General features: G+C 57.7%; 3 protein-coding genes across 3 annotated transcripts; all 3 read right to left on the reverse strand.

Annotated features, from left to right (window-relative positions):
* Window positions 1-418: 418 nt before the first annotated feature.
* Window positions 419-1,489, reverse strand: LOC308637306 (olfactory receptor 6Z7-like; the record flags this gene model as incomplete). The annotated part of the gene is made up of 1 exon (XM_081273620.1): window positions 419-1,489. One exon carries the CDS (start codon window positions 1,487-1,489, stop codon window positions 419-421), a length of 1,071 nt encoding a protein of 356 aa, XP_081129746.1.
* Window positions 1,490-9,837: 8,348 nt separating this feature from the next.
* LOC308638067 (olfactory receptor 6Z7-like) lies at window positions 9,838-10,788 on the reverse strand (the record flags this gene model as incomplete). Its single annotated transcript, XM_081275071.1, has 1 exon — window positions 9,838-10,788. The coding sequence occupies exon 1, from the start codon at window positions 10,774-10,776 to the stop codon at window positions 9,838-9,840; it is 939 nt and encodes a 312-aa protein (XP_081131197.1). The 5' UTR covers window positions 10,777-10,788.
* Window positions 10,789-18,021: 7,233 nt separating this feature from the next.
* Window positions 18,022-18,960, reverse strand: LOC308638077 (olfactory receptor 6Z7-like; the record flags this gene model as incomplete). Its single annotated transcript, XM_081275082.1, has 1 exon — window positions 18,022-18,960. One exon carries the CDS (start codon window positions 18,958-18,960, stop codon window positions 18,022-18,024), a length of 939 nt encoding a protein of 312 aa, XP_081131208.1.
* Window positions 18,961-19,421: the final 461 nt, after the last annotated feature.

The raw sequence follows: 19,421 nt of genomic DNA on the forward strand, positions 1-19,421 counted from the left end.
AAAATATCCAGCACATGACCCAGGACTTGCACCCCGTGGGCCCCTCCCTGAACACCAGCTCCCCTGCTCTGTGTCCATCGAGATTGAGGCACACCTCGACCCGGCCCCTGCAATCACGGTCGTCGTGGCCCACAGACCTCTGATACGCGCAGGTAATGGCATCTCCTGCTTTTAAGTGCCGGCCGCGGGTCACCTCCCAGTCAGTCACCACGGGTCTAATGGAGGCCTTCATTCCTGCCTGTTTTTCACAGCAGGGCACAGGGCGTTAAGTGGTCTGAGTGATTACTGCCCATTTCCCCAAAAGCGTCTGCTCCCATTCCGCAGTCTCCCTGACTGGCCCTGCACCCGCGCCCTTCTCCACGGGAGGGGCACGCAGGCCGCCTCGTCTCCTCGCCCGGCTGTTTCTGCCAGCCTCCCTTCAGCGGTGGTGCTCAGTCCACCTTCCTCCGGCTTTCCTGGCTTCCTCGGGGTCACTACCTGCTTCGAAGCCGGCACCTCGGCTCTTGACCCTGCACTGCCGCGCCCCAGTGGCCTGCAGTTCCCGCGAGACTGCGTGAGGGCGCCGGGCCCCGCGCATCACCGCACGCACAGCCCGGTTGCGCAGGCAGTAGACTATGGGGCTGCAGGCGGGCGTGACCACGGTGTAGACCACCGACAGCACCTTGTTGAGGTCGGTGGACTCGATGTGGGCGGGCCGGGAATACATGAAGAGGACGACCGAGTAGAAGATGCCCACCACCACCAGGTGCGAGGCGCAGGTGGAGAGGGCCTTGCGGCGGGCGGCGGCCGAGGGCATGCGCAGCACCGCCCTCCCGATGGCCACGTAGGAGGCCAGGGCCACTAGGAGTGACCCGCAGAAGATGACGAGGGCGGAGATGAAGTCCACCAGCTCCGTGAGGGCCACGTGGGTGCAGGAGAGGTTGAGCAGGGGGGAGACGTCGCAGAAGAAGTGGTTGAGCACGTTGGGGCCGCAGTAGGACAGGCTGGCGATGCACGAGGTCTTGACCGCCGAGACCACCAGCCCCCCCAGCCATGAAGTCAGAGCCAAACCCACACAGACCTGGGGCCGCATGAGCAGTGGGTAGTGCAGAGGGCGGCAGATGGCCACGTAGCGGTCATAGGCCATGGAGGCCAGCAGCGAGCACTTGGTGGCGATGAGGGAGAGGAAGAGAAACAGCTGAGCTATGCAGGCTGCGAAGGGCACTTGGCAGGGACTGGAGCGGAGTCCTGCCAGCAGGGTGGGCATGGTGACAGACACGTAGCACATCTCCAGGCAGCTGAGGTTGCCCAGGAAGAAGTACATGGGCTGGCGGAGCTCGCTGTGGCTGCAGATGACGGAGACGATGAGGGTGTTCTCCAGGAGGGTCAGCAGGTAGAGAGCCAGGAAGACAGCAAACAGGACGTCCCTGACGCCCAGCCTGGTGGACAAGCCCAGCAGAATAAAGCTGTGGCTGATGGACCTGTTGGCCAATTCCAGAGACCTCTCCATCTGAGGAAGAGAGAAACAGGTTTGTAGAGACCTGCCCACGTCAAGGGCAAGGGGCCCGGAGAGATCCTGGGGACTTGCTGGGGGTTGATCCGTTTGGAGGAGCAGGTGCAAATTTGCGGAACTGGAAAGGGAAGCCGTATGCCTGGCTTGCTGAGGCTGTGATCTGGGGCCAGACCCTGAACCTTGAGCCTGTCACTGTCTGTAGGGTGGAGGTGACTGCACCCCACACGCTGGGAGCCGCTAGGGCACTACCCAGGCAACAGAGGGGGCGCTTCACCCCAGGGGGAAGCTCAAGTCATTGCTTGTCGAGGCCCTAAGTGGTCTGTTCTTGCTGGACTTCCTTCCTCTCCCCAGAGACTGTGTGTCCTGTCCTAAATAAAGCAGGAGTCCCGATCATTCTGAGACGTGTGCCCTCTCCACTGGGCTAGTTTCTGAAGCAGAGTCGCCTCTGCTCGTGGGAAAGTCATGTTTCTCCAAGAGGCTTCCTCCCCGAAGAGCTGCAAAGGCAGCTCCTTCCAGGGAGAAGGAGAGAAACTGCCCGTGCCCGGCTTCAGTTGTGGGCCCAGTTCTGGGCTTTCTAAGCCCAGAGATGAGTTCCTTTTCACCCCTGTCCCCGCCCCAGACAGAGGGTCTCTATTCGCTGGCTCAGGCCCACGACTCAGGCAGTCAGCACCTGTTCAAGGGACAGAGGTGCAGAAGCACCGTCCTCTCTGGGCCCTCACACCGATCCAACCTGAGACTCGGCGAGTAGAATACTTGGGCACACTCGTCACTTAGTATGCGCCAGGTTCCAGGTGCCAGAAACAGCAAAACCAGTGCTGGTGACCTTTAGAAATTTATGATCTAGAGGGAGAGAGGGAGGGGGAGAGGGAGGGGGAGGGGGAGGGGGAGGGAGAGAGGGAGGGAGAGAGGCAGGGAGAGAGGGAGGGAGGGAGAGAGGGAGAGAGGGAGGGAGAGAGGCAGGGGGAGAGGGAGGGAGAGAGGGAGGGAGAGAGGCAGGGGGAGGGGGAGGGAGAGAGGGAGGGAGAGAGGCAGGGGGAGGGGGAGGGAGAGAGGCAGGGGGAGGGGAGGGAGAGAGGGAGGGGGAGAGGCAGGGAGAGAGGGAGGGAGAGAGGGAGGGAGAGAGGGAGGGAGAGAGGCAGGGGGAGGGGGAGGGAGAGAGGCAGGGGGAGGGGAGGGAGAGAGGGAGGGGGAGAGGCAGGGGGAGAGGGAGGGAGAGAGGGAGGGAGAGAGGCAGGGGGAGGGGGAGGGAGAGAGGCAGGGGGAGGGGAGGGAGAGAGGGAGGGGGAGAGGCAGGGGGAGAGGCAGGGGGAGGGGGAGGGAGAGAGGGAGGGAGAGAGGCAGGGAGAGAGGGAGGGAGAGAGGCAGGGGGAGGGGGAGGGAGAGAGGCAGGGGGAGGGGAGGGAGAGAGGGAGGGAGAGAGGCAGGGGGAGGGGGAGGGAGAGAGGCAGGGGGAGGGGAGGGAGAGAGGGAGGGGGAGAGGCAGGGGGAGAGGCAGGGGGAGGGGGAGGGAGAGAGGGAGGGAGAGAGGCAGGGAGAGAGGGAGGGAGAGAGGGAGGGAGACAGGGAGGGAGAGAGGCAGGGGGAGGGGGAGGGAGAGAGGCAGGGGGAGGGGAGGGAGAGAGGGAGGGAGAGAGGCAGGGGGAGGGGGAGGGAGAGAGGCAGGGGGAGGGGGAGGGAGAGAGGCAGGGGGAGGGGAGGGAGAGAGGGAGGGAGAGAGGCAGGGAGGACAAATGTGAAAAGAGAATTTCAGAGGCTACATGCCAAGAGAAAGCAAGTCAGGGTGGATGTGTTCAGCCAGGTCTGGAGGGGCCTGTTTCAGAGGGGCAGCCAGAGGACACTTGGGGGGCCGGAGAGGGCCGGTGAGCTTGTTCCTGACAGATGAGCAGCTGCAGCTGAGGGGGGGGGAACCTTCCAGGTGCATCAGGAAAGCGCAGCCCAGCACCTTCAGGGAAGTAGTGAGGGTGCAGGAGGGGGGCGGTGGGGAGAGGGGATTGGGCTTCCTCCGTCCCTGCGCTGCGCCGCGGCTGCACCTCCATCCGGCACATTCTCAGCTCCTGGCGGCGTTCAGTTCTCTCCATTACACATTCCCAGTGCGAGTCAAGCTTCACAGGTAAGAAGAGTAACAGAACGGGGCAAAGCCCAGAAACACACCTGCCCACCACAAGCTCGGTGAGGACAGTACTGGACGTGGGGGCGTCTCAGTGACCTGCTCTGGGAGAATCCATGCTGGACCCCTGGCCACACCCAGGACCAAACCCAGCCCCAGGTGGACTAAAAATATAAAATGAAGTGACTATCCCCAGGATCTTAGGAAACCATCGACGTTTTATGACCTTGGACTCATAGAACACAACACCCATAAAAGTCAGTCACTGAGCCTGCCGTCCCGGGAAGCTTCAGTCGTCCAGAGAGATTCTGATTTCCCCAGCAGTTCAAAGTCCCCTGGAGAACCTGGTGAGGGTACATGTGACAGGGGTCCCTGGGTACAACGTGAAGACATTTACCAGCTGATGTCTAGTTTTCCAGTAGAAAGATGGAGGGAGGCCTGGGTCATCAACAATCAAGGGCATGAAAATAGGCTCATTGCATTAGGAACCAAGGAAATGGAAACTGAGACTAAAACGAGAAACCACTGCACACCCAGAGGGTCGGCGGCAGGAGTGCAGCTTAACAGAGAGCACTTCCCACTCCGCTTCCCGGGGTCTAAAGCGGCACCCGTCACACTCCAAATAGGGCAGGCATTGTCTGGGAAGACTGACCCGCAGCTACCTGGAGTCCACCCCCAGTGTCCACAGCAGTGTCCCCGTGTCACCAGACCTGTCGGCATGCCCTGGATGGGGTGGGTGCACTGTGGTCTCTGAGCCCCGCCTGACGTCACCAGAGGTCAGTCTCGGAGCCGGAGCCGGTCGGCAGAGAGCTCCCTGGTGGGCAGGCTGAGCTTCCGTCTGCACCGAAGCCCGTGGGGCTGCTCCTGGACACACTGGACGTGCCGAGCGCAGTGCCCTCTTCAGAGCACAGTGCGCTCGGAGCTCCAGGCCCACGTCTGTACTGCCCGGCGCCGCTGTCCAGGTGGATGGTCTGTGGCCCAGGTGGACAGCTCAGCCCTGCCCTGCCGTGGGCTCTGACCCCCTGGGCTACCCACCAGGAGGTAATGTCAGCGCTGTCCTCGGTACTGAAGGGTTTCCTGCTGTGACTGAGCACTGTCCCTCCTGGGCTGGACCACTTCCCTCTCGGGTCCCCTTGGTGGTGGTCCTTTCTCCACCCCTGGCCCATCTCAACCCTGCACCTGACGGAGCCCCCCCAGGGGTTACTTGTGTTGTCATTCCCCAGTGACGACTCCAGATGCCCAGGGTGTCCCTGGTCAGTCTGCTGGACACAGTGGGCAGTGTGGAGACGGCTCGAGGGTCTGAAGCCTTCATCACAGCTGAGCTGCTTCCAGTCCCGTGGGAGGTCTGAGGCCCTGGTCTCTGCTGCCCGGAGCAGCCTGGCCAAAGCTTCAGGGCGGTGCTGAAGGGCTCTGGCCTCTCCAGGCCCGGGCTGCCCGTCACCCGTCACCTGTGGGGTCCCACACGTGGTGGCAGCAGGACCTTGGGGTCTGCCTCTGTGGGCGGGGTGCAGAGGGGGGCAGCACGGTGACCAGGCCCAGGGCCACGGCAGACTCCACTCGGGCAGGCACACCCGGCAGCACACCCCCGACACTCCTGGAGCCTCTGCCTGCGTCTCCCACAGGGAGACCACCTGCTTCCTCCCGCTGTGGGGGGCTGGCCCCACAGGTGGCCTGCAGGAGGGTGGCCTTTGACTCCTCTCTTTCCTTCCCTAAACCAAGCCATCTTACTTTCTTACCTCTCAGCTCACGTGAGTCAGGTCCTGCTTTTCCTCCCTGAAGGAAATTCCAGAAAGAGTCTGCTTCCTGAAGAGAGGTGAAGACACAGCGCCCTGAGTGACCAGCCAAGGGGTCAGGGACTTCTGTCGGGAGCCGGTGGAAGAGGTTGCCGGGGCCTCTGCCGCTCCCTGCTGCTCGCCTCCGTGATCTCGAGCGCTGAGGTCTGTTTTTATCAGCAGCTGGAAGCAGAAGGACCAGCTAAAGCCCAGGAGCTGGGCCTTAGAGGGCCAGCTGCCCTCTGTGGACTTAGACAAGGCGTCCAAGTGAAAGCTTCTCACGAGTGTGGGGGGGGCTGGGGAGGGTGACCCAAGGGTCCTCTGCTCCAGATCAGTTCCCCTGCAGCGCAGGACCCTGGCGGGAAGCTGAGCTGTGACCCCTGCTATGTGCAGAGGGAGCCTGCAGACTCAGGAGGGCTGAGGAGGCTCAGCCTCGGCTCCACCGGAGACAGGAGGAAGAGGCCCAGGGACGCTGCCAGCTCAGAGGGGCTCAGAGAGCTCAGAGCGTCTCCCCCACCCTGGCTCGCACCCAGCTCCCTGTGTGAGGTTCACCCCTCAGCGAGCCGCGCCTGTTCCCGGGCGTTTCTCTGTTTTGGAACACTAAGTGCAAATCTGGACAGTCCAGTTCAATTGAGCTATCAAACTTAATGTTATTATTTTCCCTTTTTGCAATCAAATAAAGCTATTTTTAAGTCCCTGTGCCTGTGACTCCAGAGGAGCTGTGTTCTCAGGGATGGCAGTGCCGCCGGGAGACGATGCTGCAGCCTGGATGGGGGCAGCCGCCAGGCAGGGTGTGCCGCGTCCTTGCCTGCCTCTGGGGCTCACGCTAACATCCTTAACCACCCAGGTGTGCGCCCCTGCTTTCCCACTGTGCACACACACCAGCACACTTTGCTCCTGTCCCATCTGCGCCCGCAATGACCCTCTGCCTGGTGGTCACTCACCTCCCCACAGCAAAACCCGGCTCACCCTGGAGATCAGCTCCACCTCCTCAGAGCACCTGTCACTCAGCTCCTTCCTCTCCTGCCCTGGGGGAGCTGCATGCTGCTGCGGAAGTGGCACGATCCCCCTCAGGTACCCAGAAATCCAAACCAAGCAGCAGAAGTGGCCTGGTACATTGGCCACGAGAGCCTGAATTGGAGTTCCTGCTCCACCTTTAAGACTGCGTGTCCCCGACAGCCGTTTGTAAAGTGACGGTCATGCCCATCTGGACTGTCTGACAGAGTGAACTTGCGTGCACAAGCACCTGTCATGATCCCGGTGCCTACGGGTGCCCAGTAAGCAGTGGCTACTGCCTTCGTTAAGCCTGTGAAGTGGAGGTCACCTACACCCCCCTAGATGACGCAGAGCACAGTGCACACAGGAGTCCACCTGGCACGGTGAAGACGCAGGGAGGCGGTCAGCGAAGTTCTTCCCCAGGGCAGAGGCTGCTGGGCTCCTGCCTGGCTCCTGTGACCTCATATGGCACAGATTTGCTCACTTTTCTCTCTCACCACCAACCTGTGACCTCATCCAGGAAAGGGACCATGACCTTTTGGCTCGTGGCAGAGCTTTGAAAAGTCTGTCGATGGAGAATCTCACAGTTGAAGACAGGAACGAGGCCCCCTGAGAGCGCTCCTTCTGTTCGACCATGAACACAGGGGCTTCCGACCCAGGGGCAGTGGGGCTGGGAAGAAGCAGGTCCGTCTCAGCCTCGTGTCAGTGAGCGTGTGCCCAGACCGCAGGCTTCGTTGTCCGACACTGCTGCGGGGGCACTGCCGCAGAGCCACCTAGCCGTGCGCAGGGGTAGACCTCGAGACAGATGGGACCCGGGAGCACTAATGGGCCAAGCTCCATTTGAACTTGCAAAATTTATCCCACACTCTATGGGAAAGGGTCACTTGGCTCCAGGGCCACCAAGGGCGCCCAGGAATGTCCAGTGAGGCCCTCTACCACTCTGGTTCTCCTGACCCTTTCCAGCGTTAGGAGCCTGCAGTGAAAAGGGCACCATTCTCCTGAGGGTGTTGGTGTCCCTCTGCAGAGAGCTTGTCCCCTGGCACGGTACCCATCTGTCTCTCCCAGCACCCCGCGCAGGGCGGCCCTGGGATGAAGTCCTGGCCGTGAGTGTGGGCTGGAGGACGTGGGCGGAGGCCAGGCAGGGCCCTTCAGGCCTTGGCCAGCTTCTCCCCCAGTCTGCCTGCCCCCTGCCCCCTGAGGCCCTGGGGACAATGACTCAGTAAGAACCTCGGTGCCTGAACCGTTACAGAGAGAGGTGGTCCCTGGCTAAGGTGCCAGGGAGAAGTGAGCTTTGGCCTCCAGTCCAGGGGCCTCAGCCAGGTGCTGTCCGTCGTCTGCACTGTGGCCACGCCCCAGGCTCCCCATGGCCCACTGTCTGGGGAACAGGGAGCCCCAACGGCACTGGGCAAGGCCCTCCACAGCCTCAGCCGGCCAGGGGCTCCCTCCTCCCGCCTCTGCTGCAGACCCCGCTCTTGGGGACAGCAGGCTGCCGGGGTGAACGGGGGCAGGACAGGCAGGGCTGGCTGTGTAGGAGGGGTGTGTGGATGGGCTGGCACAGCTCCTGGGGCCCCGACCCGGGTGCAGGGCTCTGTGTGGATTTTGCCTTAGGAAGCCACCAGTCAGCCATGCTGGGACAGGTACCACCATGAGCCCAGAAACAAAGAGAGACCCAAGTTCACAGAGGGGCAGGAGGAGCTCCGGGTCACATGGGTGGTGGCTCTGCCGCCATGGCCACTCCAGAGCCCGTCTGACCTCTGTTCCTCCTGCTCCTGGTGCCCAAGGTGGGGACGTGCCTGGGGCATTGAGGCTCTTAGAGAGGAAGGGCACCAGGTCTCTGCTCCCCACGTCCCTCATGGCCATGGCGGCTGCACGTTCAGCTTTTTCATGGAGCCCATGGTGCATCTTCGACACTGAAAAGACGTGGTGGTGAGCGAGGAGAGGTCAGTCACTGAGGGGCAGGGTAGAGTGCAGGGGCCTCAGGACCCTGGCTCCTGCCCCTGGCACCCAGCTGCAGTGTGGGGAGGAGCCCTGGATGCCAGCCTGGGCTGGGCTCTAGGATCCTCAGGTGCCCTCTCTGGGTATCTGCCCTCCTTTCACGGTCCACCCGAGGCCAGGGCTGGCTTCAGGCCCAGACTGCTGCCCTGGCTCTTCTTGGTCCCCACTGGGGCCCTTCCTGCTCCTCTCCCCTGGTCCTGAACCAGCCCTGGGGCGGGAGTGTGTCTGTGTGTGTCCACGTGTGTCCTGCTGTGTGTGGGCAGGGGCTGCCATGCTCCTGTCTCACGCTAGGGGCACGTCCCTGTCCCCAGACCTGGGAACAGCTCTGAGTGGCTGGTCCTGGCTGAGACTTGGGGGCCTCTTGCGAAGACTCGGCAGGAGAGCAGGTGCCGAGGCGCTCAGCAGCTCCGCCTGCGTCTCTCCCTAGTGACACCCTGATGTCTGTGTCAAGGGCTTGTGGTCTGCAGTCTAGAAAGTTCTCTAGAAGCTGTGGCTGTCTGGACTGCAGGAAGTCATTGTGTCCCTCAGTGAGTGGCCCAGGTCTCCACCACTTGAGGAAGCTCCTGTGTGTGTGCCGGGCGCGCTCCCCATGGGGCCCCCAGCAGAGCAGAGGGGAGGGTGCACTCGCGGCCTGTCTGACTCCGTAGAGGAGGTGACCTGCAGGTGGTTTTTATTGATTGATTGATTGCTTTTATTGCTACTGAAATTTATCAAAAAAACTTCCTTTAATTTTTAGTGCATGCCTCCTTCAAAAGTCCTGTGCAAACATTCATAGATGTGTGTGGCTTTTGTTTTTAAATAATGGTTTAAATGGTAATGCAAAGCCTTTATTTCCTCTTTGTGATAGCAAATGTCCTTCCCCTGAGTTCTTTCACAGCCAAACATTTATTTAAAACTTTACTTGAAATTTACGATGTAACGCGAGTTCACGACCAATGTAGAGACACAAACAGCTCTTCTCAGCACAGCTTCTTAACATTTTATGCCGTGGAGTTATCATAATTAACTCTCATCATCTTGTTGACTGATATTCACATTTCCCAGATTGAGGCATTTTAAACAATGCCACAATAAATATCACTATGTGACTATTTCCAGTTTTCCTGTGAGCTGTTTGCAAGGGCGGCAACTTTGGCTCAGAGTTTAGGCACTTTGTATTTCTAATGGACGTCACTGGGTACTCTCCAAGGGGCTAGCACTTTTTGGGCAAAACCAGCAATATCTGGTTTTCCAAAGCCCCTTTAGTTCTAAGTGGGATGATCTTTTGAATGATGTCTACGAGTATGGGTTTCCCCTGGGGGATGGAAGGTCCTGGGTCAGACAGTCGGGACCGCTGCACAGCCTTGTGAATCACTAAACACTCCACTGAATCCGGCATGTTTACAGGTGACATTTACGATATGTGAATCACATCTCTAAAAAAAGTAGGGCCTGGGCCGTCCAAGGTCTCCCCAGCCAGGGCCACCTGGTCAGCCTCAGGACCAGTGCAGGCTCCTGCGGAAGGCTGCCTGGACCTCCCTGTTGCGCAGGCAGTAGATGACCGGGTTGCACAGGGGCGTGGCCACCGTGTAGATGACCGACAGCACCTTGTTGAGGTCCATGGACTTGATGCGGCTGGGGCGGCAGTAGATGAAGAGGGCGGCCGAGTAGAAGATGCCCACCACCACCAGGTGCGAGGCGCAGGTGGAGAGGGCCTTGCGGCGGGCGGCGGCCGAGGGCATGCGCAGCACCGCCCTCCCGATGGCCACGTAGGAGGCCAGCGCCACCAGAAGGGTCCCGCAGAAGATGACGATGGCGGAGATGAAGTCCACCAGCTCCGTGAGGGCCACGTGGGTGCAGGAGAGGTTGAGCAGGGGGGAGACGTCGCAGAAGAACTGGTTGAGCACGTTGGGGCCACAGTAGGACAGGCTGGCGATGCACGAGGTCTTGGCCACCGAGACCATCAGCCCCCCCAGCCATGAAGTCAGAGCCAAACCCACACAGACCTGGGGCCGCATGAGCAGTGGGTAGTGCAGAGGGCGGCAGATGGCCACGTAGCGGTCATAGGCCATGGAGGCCAGCAGTGCGCACTCCGTGCAGATAAGGACTATGAAGAAGAAGAGCTGGGTCATGCAGGCCAAGAAGGAAAGGTGATAGGGTCCCACCCACAGCCCCAGGAGCAGGGTGGGCATGGTGACAGACACGTAGCACATCTCCAGGCAGCTGAGGTTGCCCAGGAAGAAGTACATGGGCTTGCGGAGCTCGCTGTGGCTGCAGATGAGGGAGACGATGAGGGTGTTCTCCAGGAGGGTCAGCAGGTAGAGAGCCAGGAAGACGGCAAACAGGACGTCCCTGACGCCCAGCCTGGTGGACAAGCCCAGCAGGATGAACTGCTGGACCCTGGTCACGTTGGCCAGCTCCAGGGAGGGCTCCATCTGTGTGGAGACAAAGAGAATTTGTTGACATCTGGTTCCCGGAGATGCCTGGTGAAAACCACCCGGGGAGGATGCCCAGAGTGGCCGGGCCAGCGCCTGCAGTCTGATGTGTGCTGGGACTGTTTTCTTGTTGTTTTGACAGATTCCTAGGACAAACTCTGAGCATGAGAACTTGTGGCTTTTCTTATTAAACCCATGACTTTATACAAACAATTCAAGTTTCTAAAAATTGGGAGATCAACACCTGCTTCCCCCGAGTGCGTTGTGAAAATCAGGTGAGCTGACGGACGTCCAGCAGCTGTTCTGAGTGCTGGGGGGCCTCGCCTCTTCAGCCGGAGTCTGAGGGGTCTATTGGGATGACTTCCTTTTGTTATGACCTGCGTATGAACTCACAGTATTATCTAAGCCTGCAGTAGAGTGGTACGCAGCTCCCTTGTTGCACATGCTTCTGTTTAAATGCAATGCATCTCCAGCCTTCTGTGTGCTGTGTGTCACCCACAGAAGGAAGAGCCACAGCAGGTCCCACACAAGCTGTCTGCCCTGTGGCAGGAGGCCAGCAGCCAGGTCCTGCCCTGGTCCAGTTATGGTGCACATTTCCTGCTTTCCACTCTGACCTTGAGGAAAGCAAGGCCCGGAAGAAACCATGGGGGTAACGGGCACATGGTCCAAGAGCCACACTTCTACAATGGCTCTGCCTCTGCATGGCCAGAGCCTGCATCAACCCAGCCCAGCTCCCCGGCCCACCTCCCAGCTCAGCTCCCTGTGTCACCTCCCCAGCACAGCTCCCTGTGTCACCTCCCCAGCTCAGCTCCCTATGTCACCTCCCCAGCTCAGCTCCCTGTGTCACCTCCCCAGCTCACTTCCAGCTCACCTCCCAGCCCACCCCCAGGCCCCGCAGTCCTCCCTGAGCACCGGCGGGCTGCCAGGTGCTGAGTGGGGCAGCGAGTGTGGGGCCACGGTGGCCGACCAGGGCCGAGCTCCATGGAGCCGAGCACCTCCCCAGGGACGCTCCGACTCGCCCCACTGCGGGGGACCGAGCCTGGGCACTGAGTAACTGCCCAGACTGGCCACGCCCGAGCACTGGTGCAGACTGGTTCTCACTGAAGGAAAGTGTCTCCTAAAACCCCAGCTCAGAACCAATTAAAGATCATTTACAAACACAGTCACCTTCAGGACCTTCAGAATGACCTGAGGGCACTTACCTTTGGCTGGGTTTGCTCCTTTGGAAATTCAACTGCATCTTATTCTTGTTTAAAATGATCAGTAAGGAAACCAGTTTTACCTGAGGGCCAGTTCTCTTTTAAAGGCCCAATTATTCAATAAGAGAAACAGAGGTATTAGTTGGCTCTGTTGAGCATAAAGGAAAAGTGAAGTATCTAGGCCAGACCCAGCAGAACCTGCTGTCTTTAAATCATCTACCAGGATGTGGTGTGTGTGAGTGAGTGTGTGTGTGTGTGTGTGTGTGTGTGTGTGTCTTAGAAAAGGACTTCACTTGTTCACTATATTCTCTATTATTATCTCAACACATAAAAGTGCTTCCCACGAAATTAGCATTCTAATAAATTTCTGTTAATCAGATAAAAATTAACAACGATGGATGTTTACAGCAGCTCAATCCACAATAGCCAAGCAAGGGGACCAACCTAGGTGCCCTTCAACAGATGATGGATAAAGAAAATGTGGTATATATACATATGGAATATTATTCAGCCACAAAGAAGAATGAAATCGTGGCATTTGCTGCTAAATGGATGAACTGGAGACTGTCATGCTTAGTGAAATCAGCCAGACCCCACAAACCAAAGGTTGAATGTTCTCATATGCAGATGCTAATACACAATATGGGGGGCAGGGAAGGATACAAGTCCACTGGATTAGACAAAGGAGACTGATGGGAAGGGAAGGCAGAGCGTAGGAACACAGGAGAATGAATCCGACATCGCTTTCCTATGTCGTGAATGAATACACCACCACTGTAACTCCACATCACGAACAACCCCGAGAATTGGACCCTAATTAGAATAAGATATACTCCATGTCTCATATGTCGAAGTACACTCTACCGTCATGGGTATCTCAGGAGAACAATAAATAAATAAATAAAACCCAAAACAATTAACAGTGATGGGCTTTATAAATCTGACTTATTGGGGAAGGGAGGGGGCTTGGGTTAGAAATGAGGGTGGAATGTGATGGTCATTATTTCCAAAGTACAGGTATGAAGGAAGACATAAATCGGCGTCACTCTACTGTGTATACAACCAGGGAGATGAAAAACTGGGCTCTATCTGTGTAATAAGAATCGTGATGCATTCCTCTGTCATCGATACATAAACGATAAATAAATCTGACTTATTCATTATTATTTAAAATGCTTCTTCTGAACCGTAAAAAAATGTAAAATTTAATGGTGATGGACACTGTGGCTATGGTTTGAATTTAATCCCCCCAATAACACGCCGAGGGCCCGTGGTGCTACCCTGTGGTTCTGGCTTGGAGACCGAGGCAGGCTGAGATCAGGGGAGGCCTGACGTCACACTGGACGTGTGATGAGTGGGGCAGGTGTGTCAGCCACCTCAGCAGGAGCTCACTGACTGGGTCTGACCCTGCAGGTGGGGGTGTCCTCGGGGATGGAGCTCCCTGTCCACCTCAGCTGCCTCCTGTCCTCTGGCCCCTCAAGGCTGCCCTCCAGCTCTGCCTTTCTTTCTCCCCCTGCACCCACCCAGGCTCAGCACCTCCCTGAGTCTCTTTCCGGGTGGCTCGCTGGCATTCCAGATGCCATGCTCCGGAAAATCTGCCGCCTCCTGTGGGTGCACCCCACAGGCTCCCCAGCACCTCGAGTCCAGCACAGGGTGCTGAACGCCAGTCCCCCCCCCCTCAAAGCTTACCCACCAACGACCTGTCAACGCCTGTGCTAGGTTCGAAGGTGCGGGCTGATGAGAGCTGGCTACTGCTCCTGGGGGATGGCCTCACGTCCTTCCTGCCTCTGAGCCTTGAGCGGGCGACTGGACCTGCCGAGTTTCAATGGCTTTTCAAAATCAGTGCCTCTCGCAGTCTGCCTTGGCGTGCAGGTGATCTCCCTGCTGTGGGAGGGAAAGTGGTCAGAGGCTCCGGTTCAGGGGCCGGGCTGGACTGCGACCGGAACCACTGTCTTCCTGGAAACCCAGAATTTTTCCTCCTGAGGAAATAGACTCTTAGCCAGAAGAAGAACTCGCTCACAGTCTCAATTCACTTCGTTCCACGAGAGCTTATCAAGTGGGTTTCTTCAAGAACAGTAGAGCCCGAGGGCAGTGGGCCCGCTTCACCCACTCTTTTTTAAATACCTTGACTTTATCTATTTTTTAATGTGGTGCTGAGGATCAAACCCAGGGCCTCACACGTGCGACACAAGCACTGTGCCACGGAGCCCAGCCCCAGCCCTCACCTGCTCTTTGTTTTTGGGGGGGATTCATTTTTTTCTTTTTTTTAAATTTTTATTTGTCCTTTTTAGGTATATATGACAGCAGAATGTCCCTTGGCATGTCACACACATGGAGGAAACATCCCACTTTTGCCTCACCTACTATACATATATATATTAGGATTTCTATGGCTTCATTCCATCCAAAGTACTGTTCAGAATCATCATCACTGACACCCGTAACTGCCCAGTGGGGAGACTCACGGGACACGCCCGTAACTGCCCACATCCTGGAGGCTCACGCTCCCCACCACTGTACCTTCACCTTCCGCCCTTCCCCCCCGCCCTTCCCAGTTCCTAAAGAGTCTCTTCAACTTTCAGATCATCATTTTCATTTTGGAGTTTCCACATATGAGAAAAAAAGGGCAAGACATATCTTTCTGTGTCTGGCTTATGTAGCTTAACATCATATCCTCCTGTTCCTTCCATTTCCCTGCAAATGTCATTCTTATTTATGGTTCAATAATCCTACATCAAGTATATGTGAAATTTCAATATGGTCTTGATTTTAATCTCCCTAAGGGCAAAAGATACGGAGCTTTATTCGTGTATTCATGGGCCATCAGTACTTCCTCTTTGTGAAGTCTCTTCAAATCATTTTCCCATTTATTAACCACATTATCTCTTATTGGTTATGTTTTTTGAATTCTTTACAGTGTAGATATTAATGCTGAACCAGATGAATAGCAAATATTTCTTCTCACTCAGCAGGATGATCTTTACTCTGTTGATTGTCTCCTTTGCTATGCAGAAGTTTGTGTGTGTGTGTGTGTGTGTGTGTGTGTTGGATGTAATTGTTTTTCTCAATTCTTGCCTTTATTTCCTTGACTTTTGTAGTCCTATCTAGAAAATAACTGCGTGTTCCAATGTCCTGAAGTATTTTCCCTGTTCCCTTCTTACAGATTGAAAAATTGGGGTTTTCATTAGGGCCTAGGAGCAGTCTGTGAGTTGATTTTTGTACAGGGGGATAGACAAAGTCTATTTTAAATGACTCTTCTATGTGAATAGCCGGCTTCCCCAGCACCATTTGTTGAGAGACTATCCTTCTTGGGCGTATGTTTTTGGCACCTTTGACAAGACTCAGTTGCTGGAGATGCACGAGTGTACTCTGGGCCCTCTCCGCTGTCTCACCTGCTCTTAGGTGATGAGTTCTCCCTGAGAATGAGATGCCGGACTCTTAGGGATGGAGGAGCATCATGGCTGAAAGAGGCTGAAGTCAGGCCGAGGGCGGCTCCTCCTTCCCCGCGTGTGGCCCTGCGGAAGCCCTACAGCCACTCATGGCCGTGGGTGCACGTATGGGTGTGCCCACCGGCTGCTCTCTCAGCGGACATCCTGAGCCTGGGTCAGCTCAGGTCTGCAGCTGCACTTGGTCTCCTCACCTGGTGGCGGAAGACGAGGTGCCCAGGTGGCCTCAGCCTCTGTCCAGAGGAGGGGGAGCAGCCCTTCAGTCCATCTGGGGGGCAGCTGGTCTTGGTCCTGAGGAGGCGCACGCCCACCCGCCCTGCGTCTCCTCCTGCTCTGGCTCCTCTGAGGCGACTGACGACCCACGCAGTGAGGAGGAGGCAGGGAGGGGAGCTTAAGCCGGAGTCCGGGCCTCAGGGGCCGCCCTGTCTCTGTGGACTTGCAGGAGAGGCGGGGAGGAAAGTTCTGTGGAGGAGGGGCAGAGGAAGGGCAGCCTCCAAGCCACCTCAGACCAGGTCACTGTGCCTGATAATGTCTTCACCGTCCCAGGCCTGTGCTCAGGGCCTGGGGCGTGAGATGACAGGGACAGCTCCAGCCTCCAGCTGACCAGTGCTGGCGTGGGTCAGTGTGTCAGTGTGGAAACCGGTCAGGGCTTGCCTTGAGCAGCCCTCACGAAGCCGAGGACCACAGGGGGGCCTTCTAGTGCACACCAGGGGCTCAGAAACGCTTCCCCTGAAGGAAGAACGAAAAGGGACGTGTACTCTGTCCACAGCGGCTTAGAGCCCGAGTGCCATCGGGGATGCGCCACGGGACAGTATTCACCCTTAGAAAGAAGGAAATTCTGGCAGCTACAAGGTGGAGGGGCCTTGGAGACAAGGCGCGAGGTTAGCACCCTGCCCTTCCTGCATCTCCAGATCCTCTATCATGGGTCCCCAACTCCTGGAATGGGTGATGTGGTGGTGTCACCTCACAGCAGTAAGCTGGCAGACACACCCTCAAATTGCAGGGTGTAAAAGAACTGATCAGGCTGTAGAAGTACCATGAACCCTGGTACGGTCAGTGTTTCCCAGGGAGAACCCTGAAGCAAGTCAGTTACTATTTCAACATTTCCCAGACTTCTCACATTTTGTTAAATAAAAAGAAAGGACAAAGTTACATGACAGCTTCTCTCAGAAGAACTCAGAATCAACATAATTGATATTTTCACATCCACTGCCTCAAATTGTTTTTATTTAATTTTTTTTTCTTAAGAAAGAAAATTCAGCCAAGTGCGGGGCACACACCTGTAATCTCAGCCGCTCAGGAGGCTGGGGCAGGAGAATCATGAGTTCAAAACCAGCCTCAGCGATTTATCAAGACCCTAATTAATTTAGTGAGACCCTGTCTCTAAATAAAATACAAAATGGGGCTGGGGCTGGGGCTCAGTGGTTGAGTGCCCCTAAGTTCAAACCCCGGTACCAAAAAAAAAAAAAAATCCAGCCACACGGGACAATGTGGATGGACCTTGAGCTGGGTGAAGTGGGCTGTACAGAGGGATGAGGGACTTACTCGCAGGACGCAGGGAGCTGGATGGGCCAGATCGGAGCAGGGGCTAGCCTTGTGCAGAGGACTGGGAGCTGGGAGCTGGCCGAGGGCGCAGTGAGCAGATGCAGAGGCCAGACCCCGAGGACCGTGCTGCAGAGCCTCATGGCAGGAGTCCAGCAGGAGTCCCCTTCCGTGTTCCTGCACCCACGGCCAACCAGGGAGGGGTTGGCCAGAGCTTGCACAGACAAGCAGTCACCGCGCCTGCTGAACCAACTGACATTAGTGGTGATTATTCCCCAACTGAGTAAAACAACCAGCAAAGCTCACAGAGAATTTCCGAGTTGTTCCACTTGGTGGCTTTTATCAACTTGCACAGGATCGACTTCTCTTCTGGTGTGCTGTACTTAACATGTGTAACTTGGTCACACTTCCATCAAGACACACAAATCTGTTTGTTTTTAAGTAGCTCATGGTTTCTCCTGTAATCCATGTAACATTAAATCGTTCAGTCCACACTTTTCTTTGTGGTATCAGAGATTGAACCGGGGCACTGAACCACTGCACCCACATCCCCAGCCCTTTTTTATATTTTATTCGGAGACAGGACGTGGCCAAAGTGCTGAGGCTGACGTTGAACTCCTGATCCTCCGGCCTCAGCTCCCAGGCCGCTGGGATGTAGGCGAGGACCACCTCCCCTGGTCACACACACCTTTCTGATGGGCATTTAGGTTACCTCTGACGTTTTCATGCACACGAGGAGCATGACACCCTGGCCCCTGGCGCGTTACCCCTGTTCTGGGGACACACTGACCCGCTGGGTGGAAACGACGGTGTTCACTCCGCTTCTAGCCGCGAGCTGAGACCCTGCCCCTGGGCGGCCGCGGACACGTCCTCTGGCCACCCCTTCCCCGCGCCCTCGGCTCGCGCGCCCTCGGTGGCCCAGGCTGATGTCGTGCATGTGGACTCAGCGCCTGGGGGACCCCTCCTCCAGCCTGGCCTCTGGTTTTCCAGGTCACCGCTGGTGCTGGGCCCAGGAGGACTGGAGGCGAGGGAGAGCCCCGGGCCGGCGGGCGGCGGGGTCACGGCCCGCGGAGGGTCCTGCGCAGCGCCGCATGGACCTCCCTGTTGCGCAGGCAGTAGATGACCGGGTTGCACAGGGGCGTGGCCACCGTGTAGATGACCGACAGCACCTTGTTGAGGTCCATGGACTTGATGCGGCTGGGGCGGCAGTAGATGAAGAGGGCGGCCGAGTAGAAGATGCCCACCACCACCAGGTGCGAGGCGCAGGTGGAGAGGGCCTTGCGGCGGGCGGCGGCCGAGGGCATGCGCAGCACCGCCCTCCCGATGGCCACGTAGGAGGCCAGTGCCACCAGAAGGGTCCCGCAGAAGATGACGATGGCGGAGATGAAGTCCACCAGCTCCGTGAGGGCCACGTGGGTGCAGGAGAGGTTGAGCAGGGGGGAGACGTCGCAGAAGAACTGGTTGAGCACGTTGGGGCCGCAGTAGGACAGGCTGGCGATGCACGAGGTCTTGGCCACCGAGACCACCAGCCCCCCCAGCCATGAAGTCAGAGCCAAACCCACACAGACCTGGGGCCGCATGAGCAGTGGGTAGTGCAGAGGGCGGCAGATGGCCACGTAGCGGTCATAGGCCATGGAGGCCAGCAGTGCGCACTCCGTGCAGATGAGGGAGATGAAGAAGAAGAGCTGGGTCATGCAGGCCACGAAGGAAAGATGATAGGGTCCCACCCACAGCCCCAGGAGCAGGGTGGGCATGGTGACAGACACGTAGCACATCTCCAGGCAGCTGAGGTTGCCCAGGAAGAAGTACATGGGCTTGCGGAGCTCGCTGTGGCTGCAGATGACGGAGACTATGAGGGTGTTCTCCAGGAGGGTCAGCAGGTAGAGAGCCAGGAAGACGGCAAACAGGACGTCCCTGACGCCCAGCCTCGTGGACAAGCCCAGCAGGATGAACTGCTGGACCCTGGTCACGTTGGCCAGCTCCAGGGACGGCTCCATCTGAGAACGAAGCACATCCATGAGGCACCCTGCAAAGCCGTTCCCCCGCCTCGCCCTGGAGGGAGCGGGCCTGGCTGGGTGACGGCTCCTCAGCCTGTCAGCTCCAAGCTGCCCTCCGTGGCCTTCTCCAGGTGGCTGCCCGGGGTCTTCAAAGGCAGAGACCAGGCAGGCGACTGCTCTCTGCCGAGGACTCTCAGCGGGACCCACTGCCTCGGGATAAAGAGGCTCCTTCCCATGACCCTCCTCACCTCTGTGCAGATTCCCCCAAGTGCTGAAGGTTCAGCTCAGACCTGCTTCATGTTCTCCCACCCACGGATGTCCCCGGGGCCCCTTCCACGTCCTCAAATGTCCCAAGATCCCTCCAGCCTTATAGGGTTTCCATGAGAAGCTCCTTCTGTCTACAGCACCCCTCCCCCATGCTCTTCCTGTTTCTGGGAATTCTTCTCCTCCTTGGAAGGCTG

This window comes from Spermophilus citellus (genome assembly GCF_964194105.1).
Source record: "Spermophilus citellus genome assembly, chromosome: 18".
In the NCBI taxonomy this organism is placed as follows: Eukaryota; Metazoa; Chordata; class Mammalia; order Rodentia; family Sciuridae; genus Spermophilus; species Spermophilus citellus.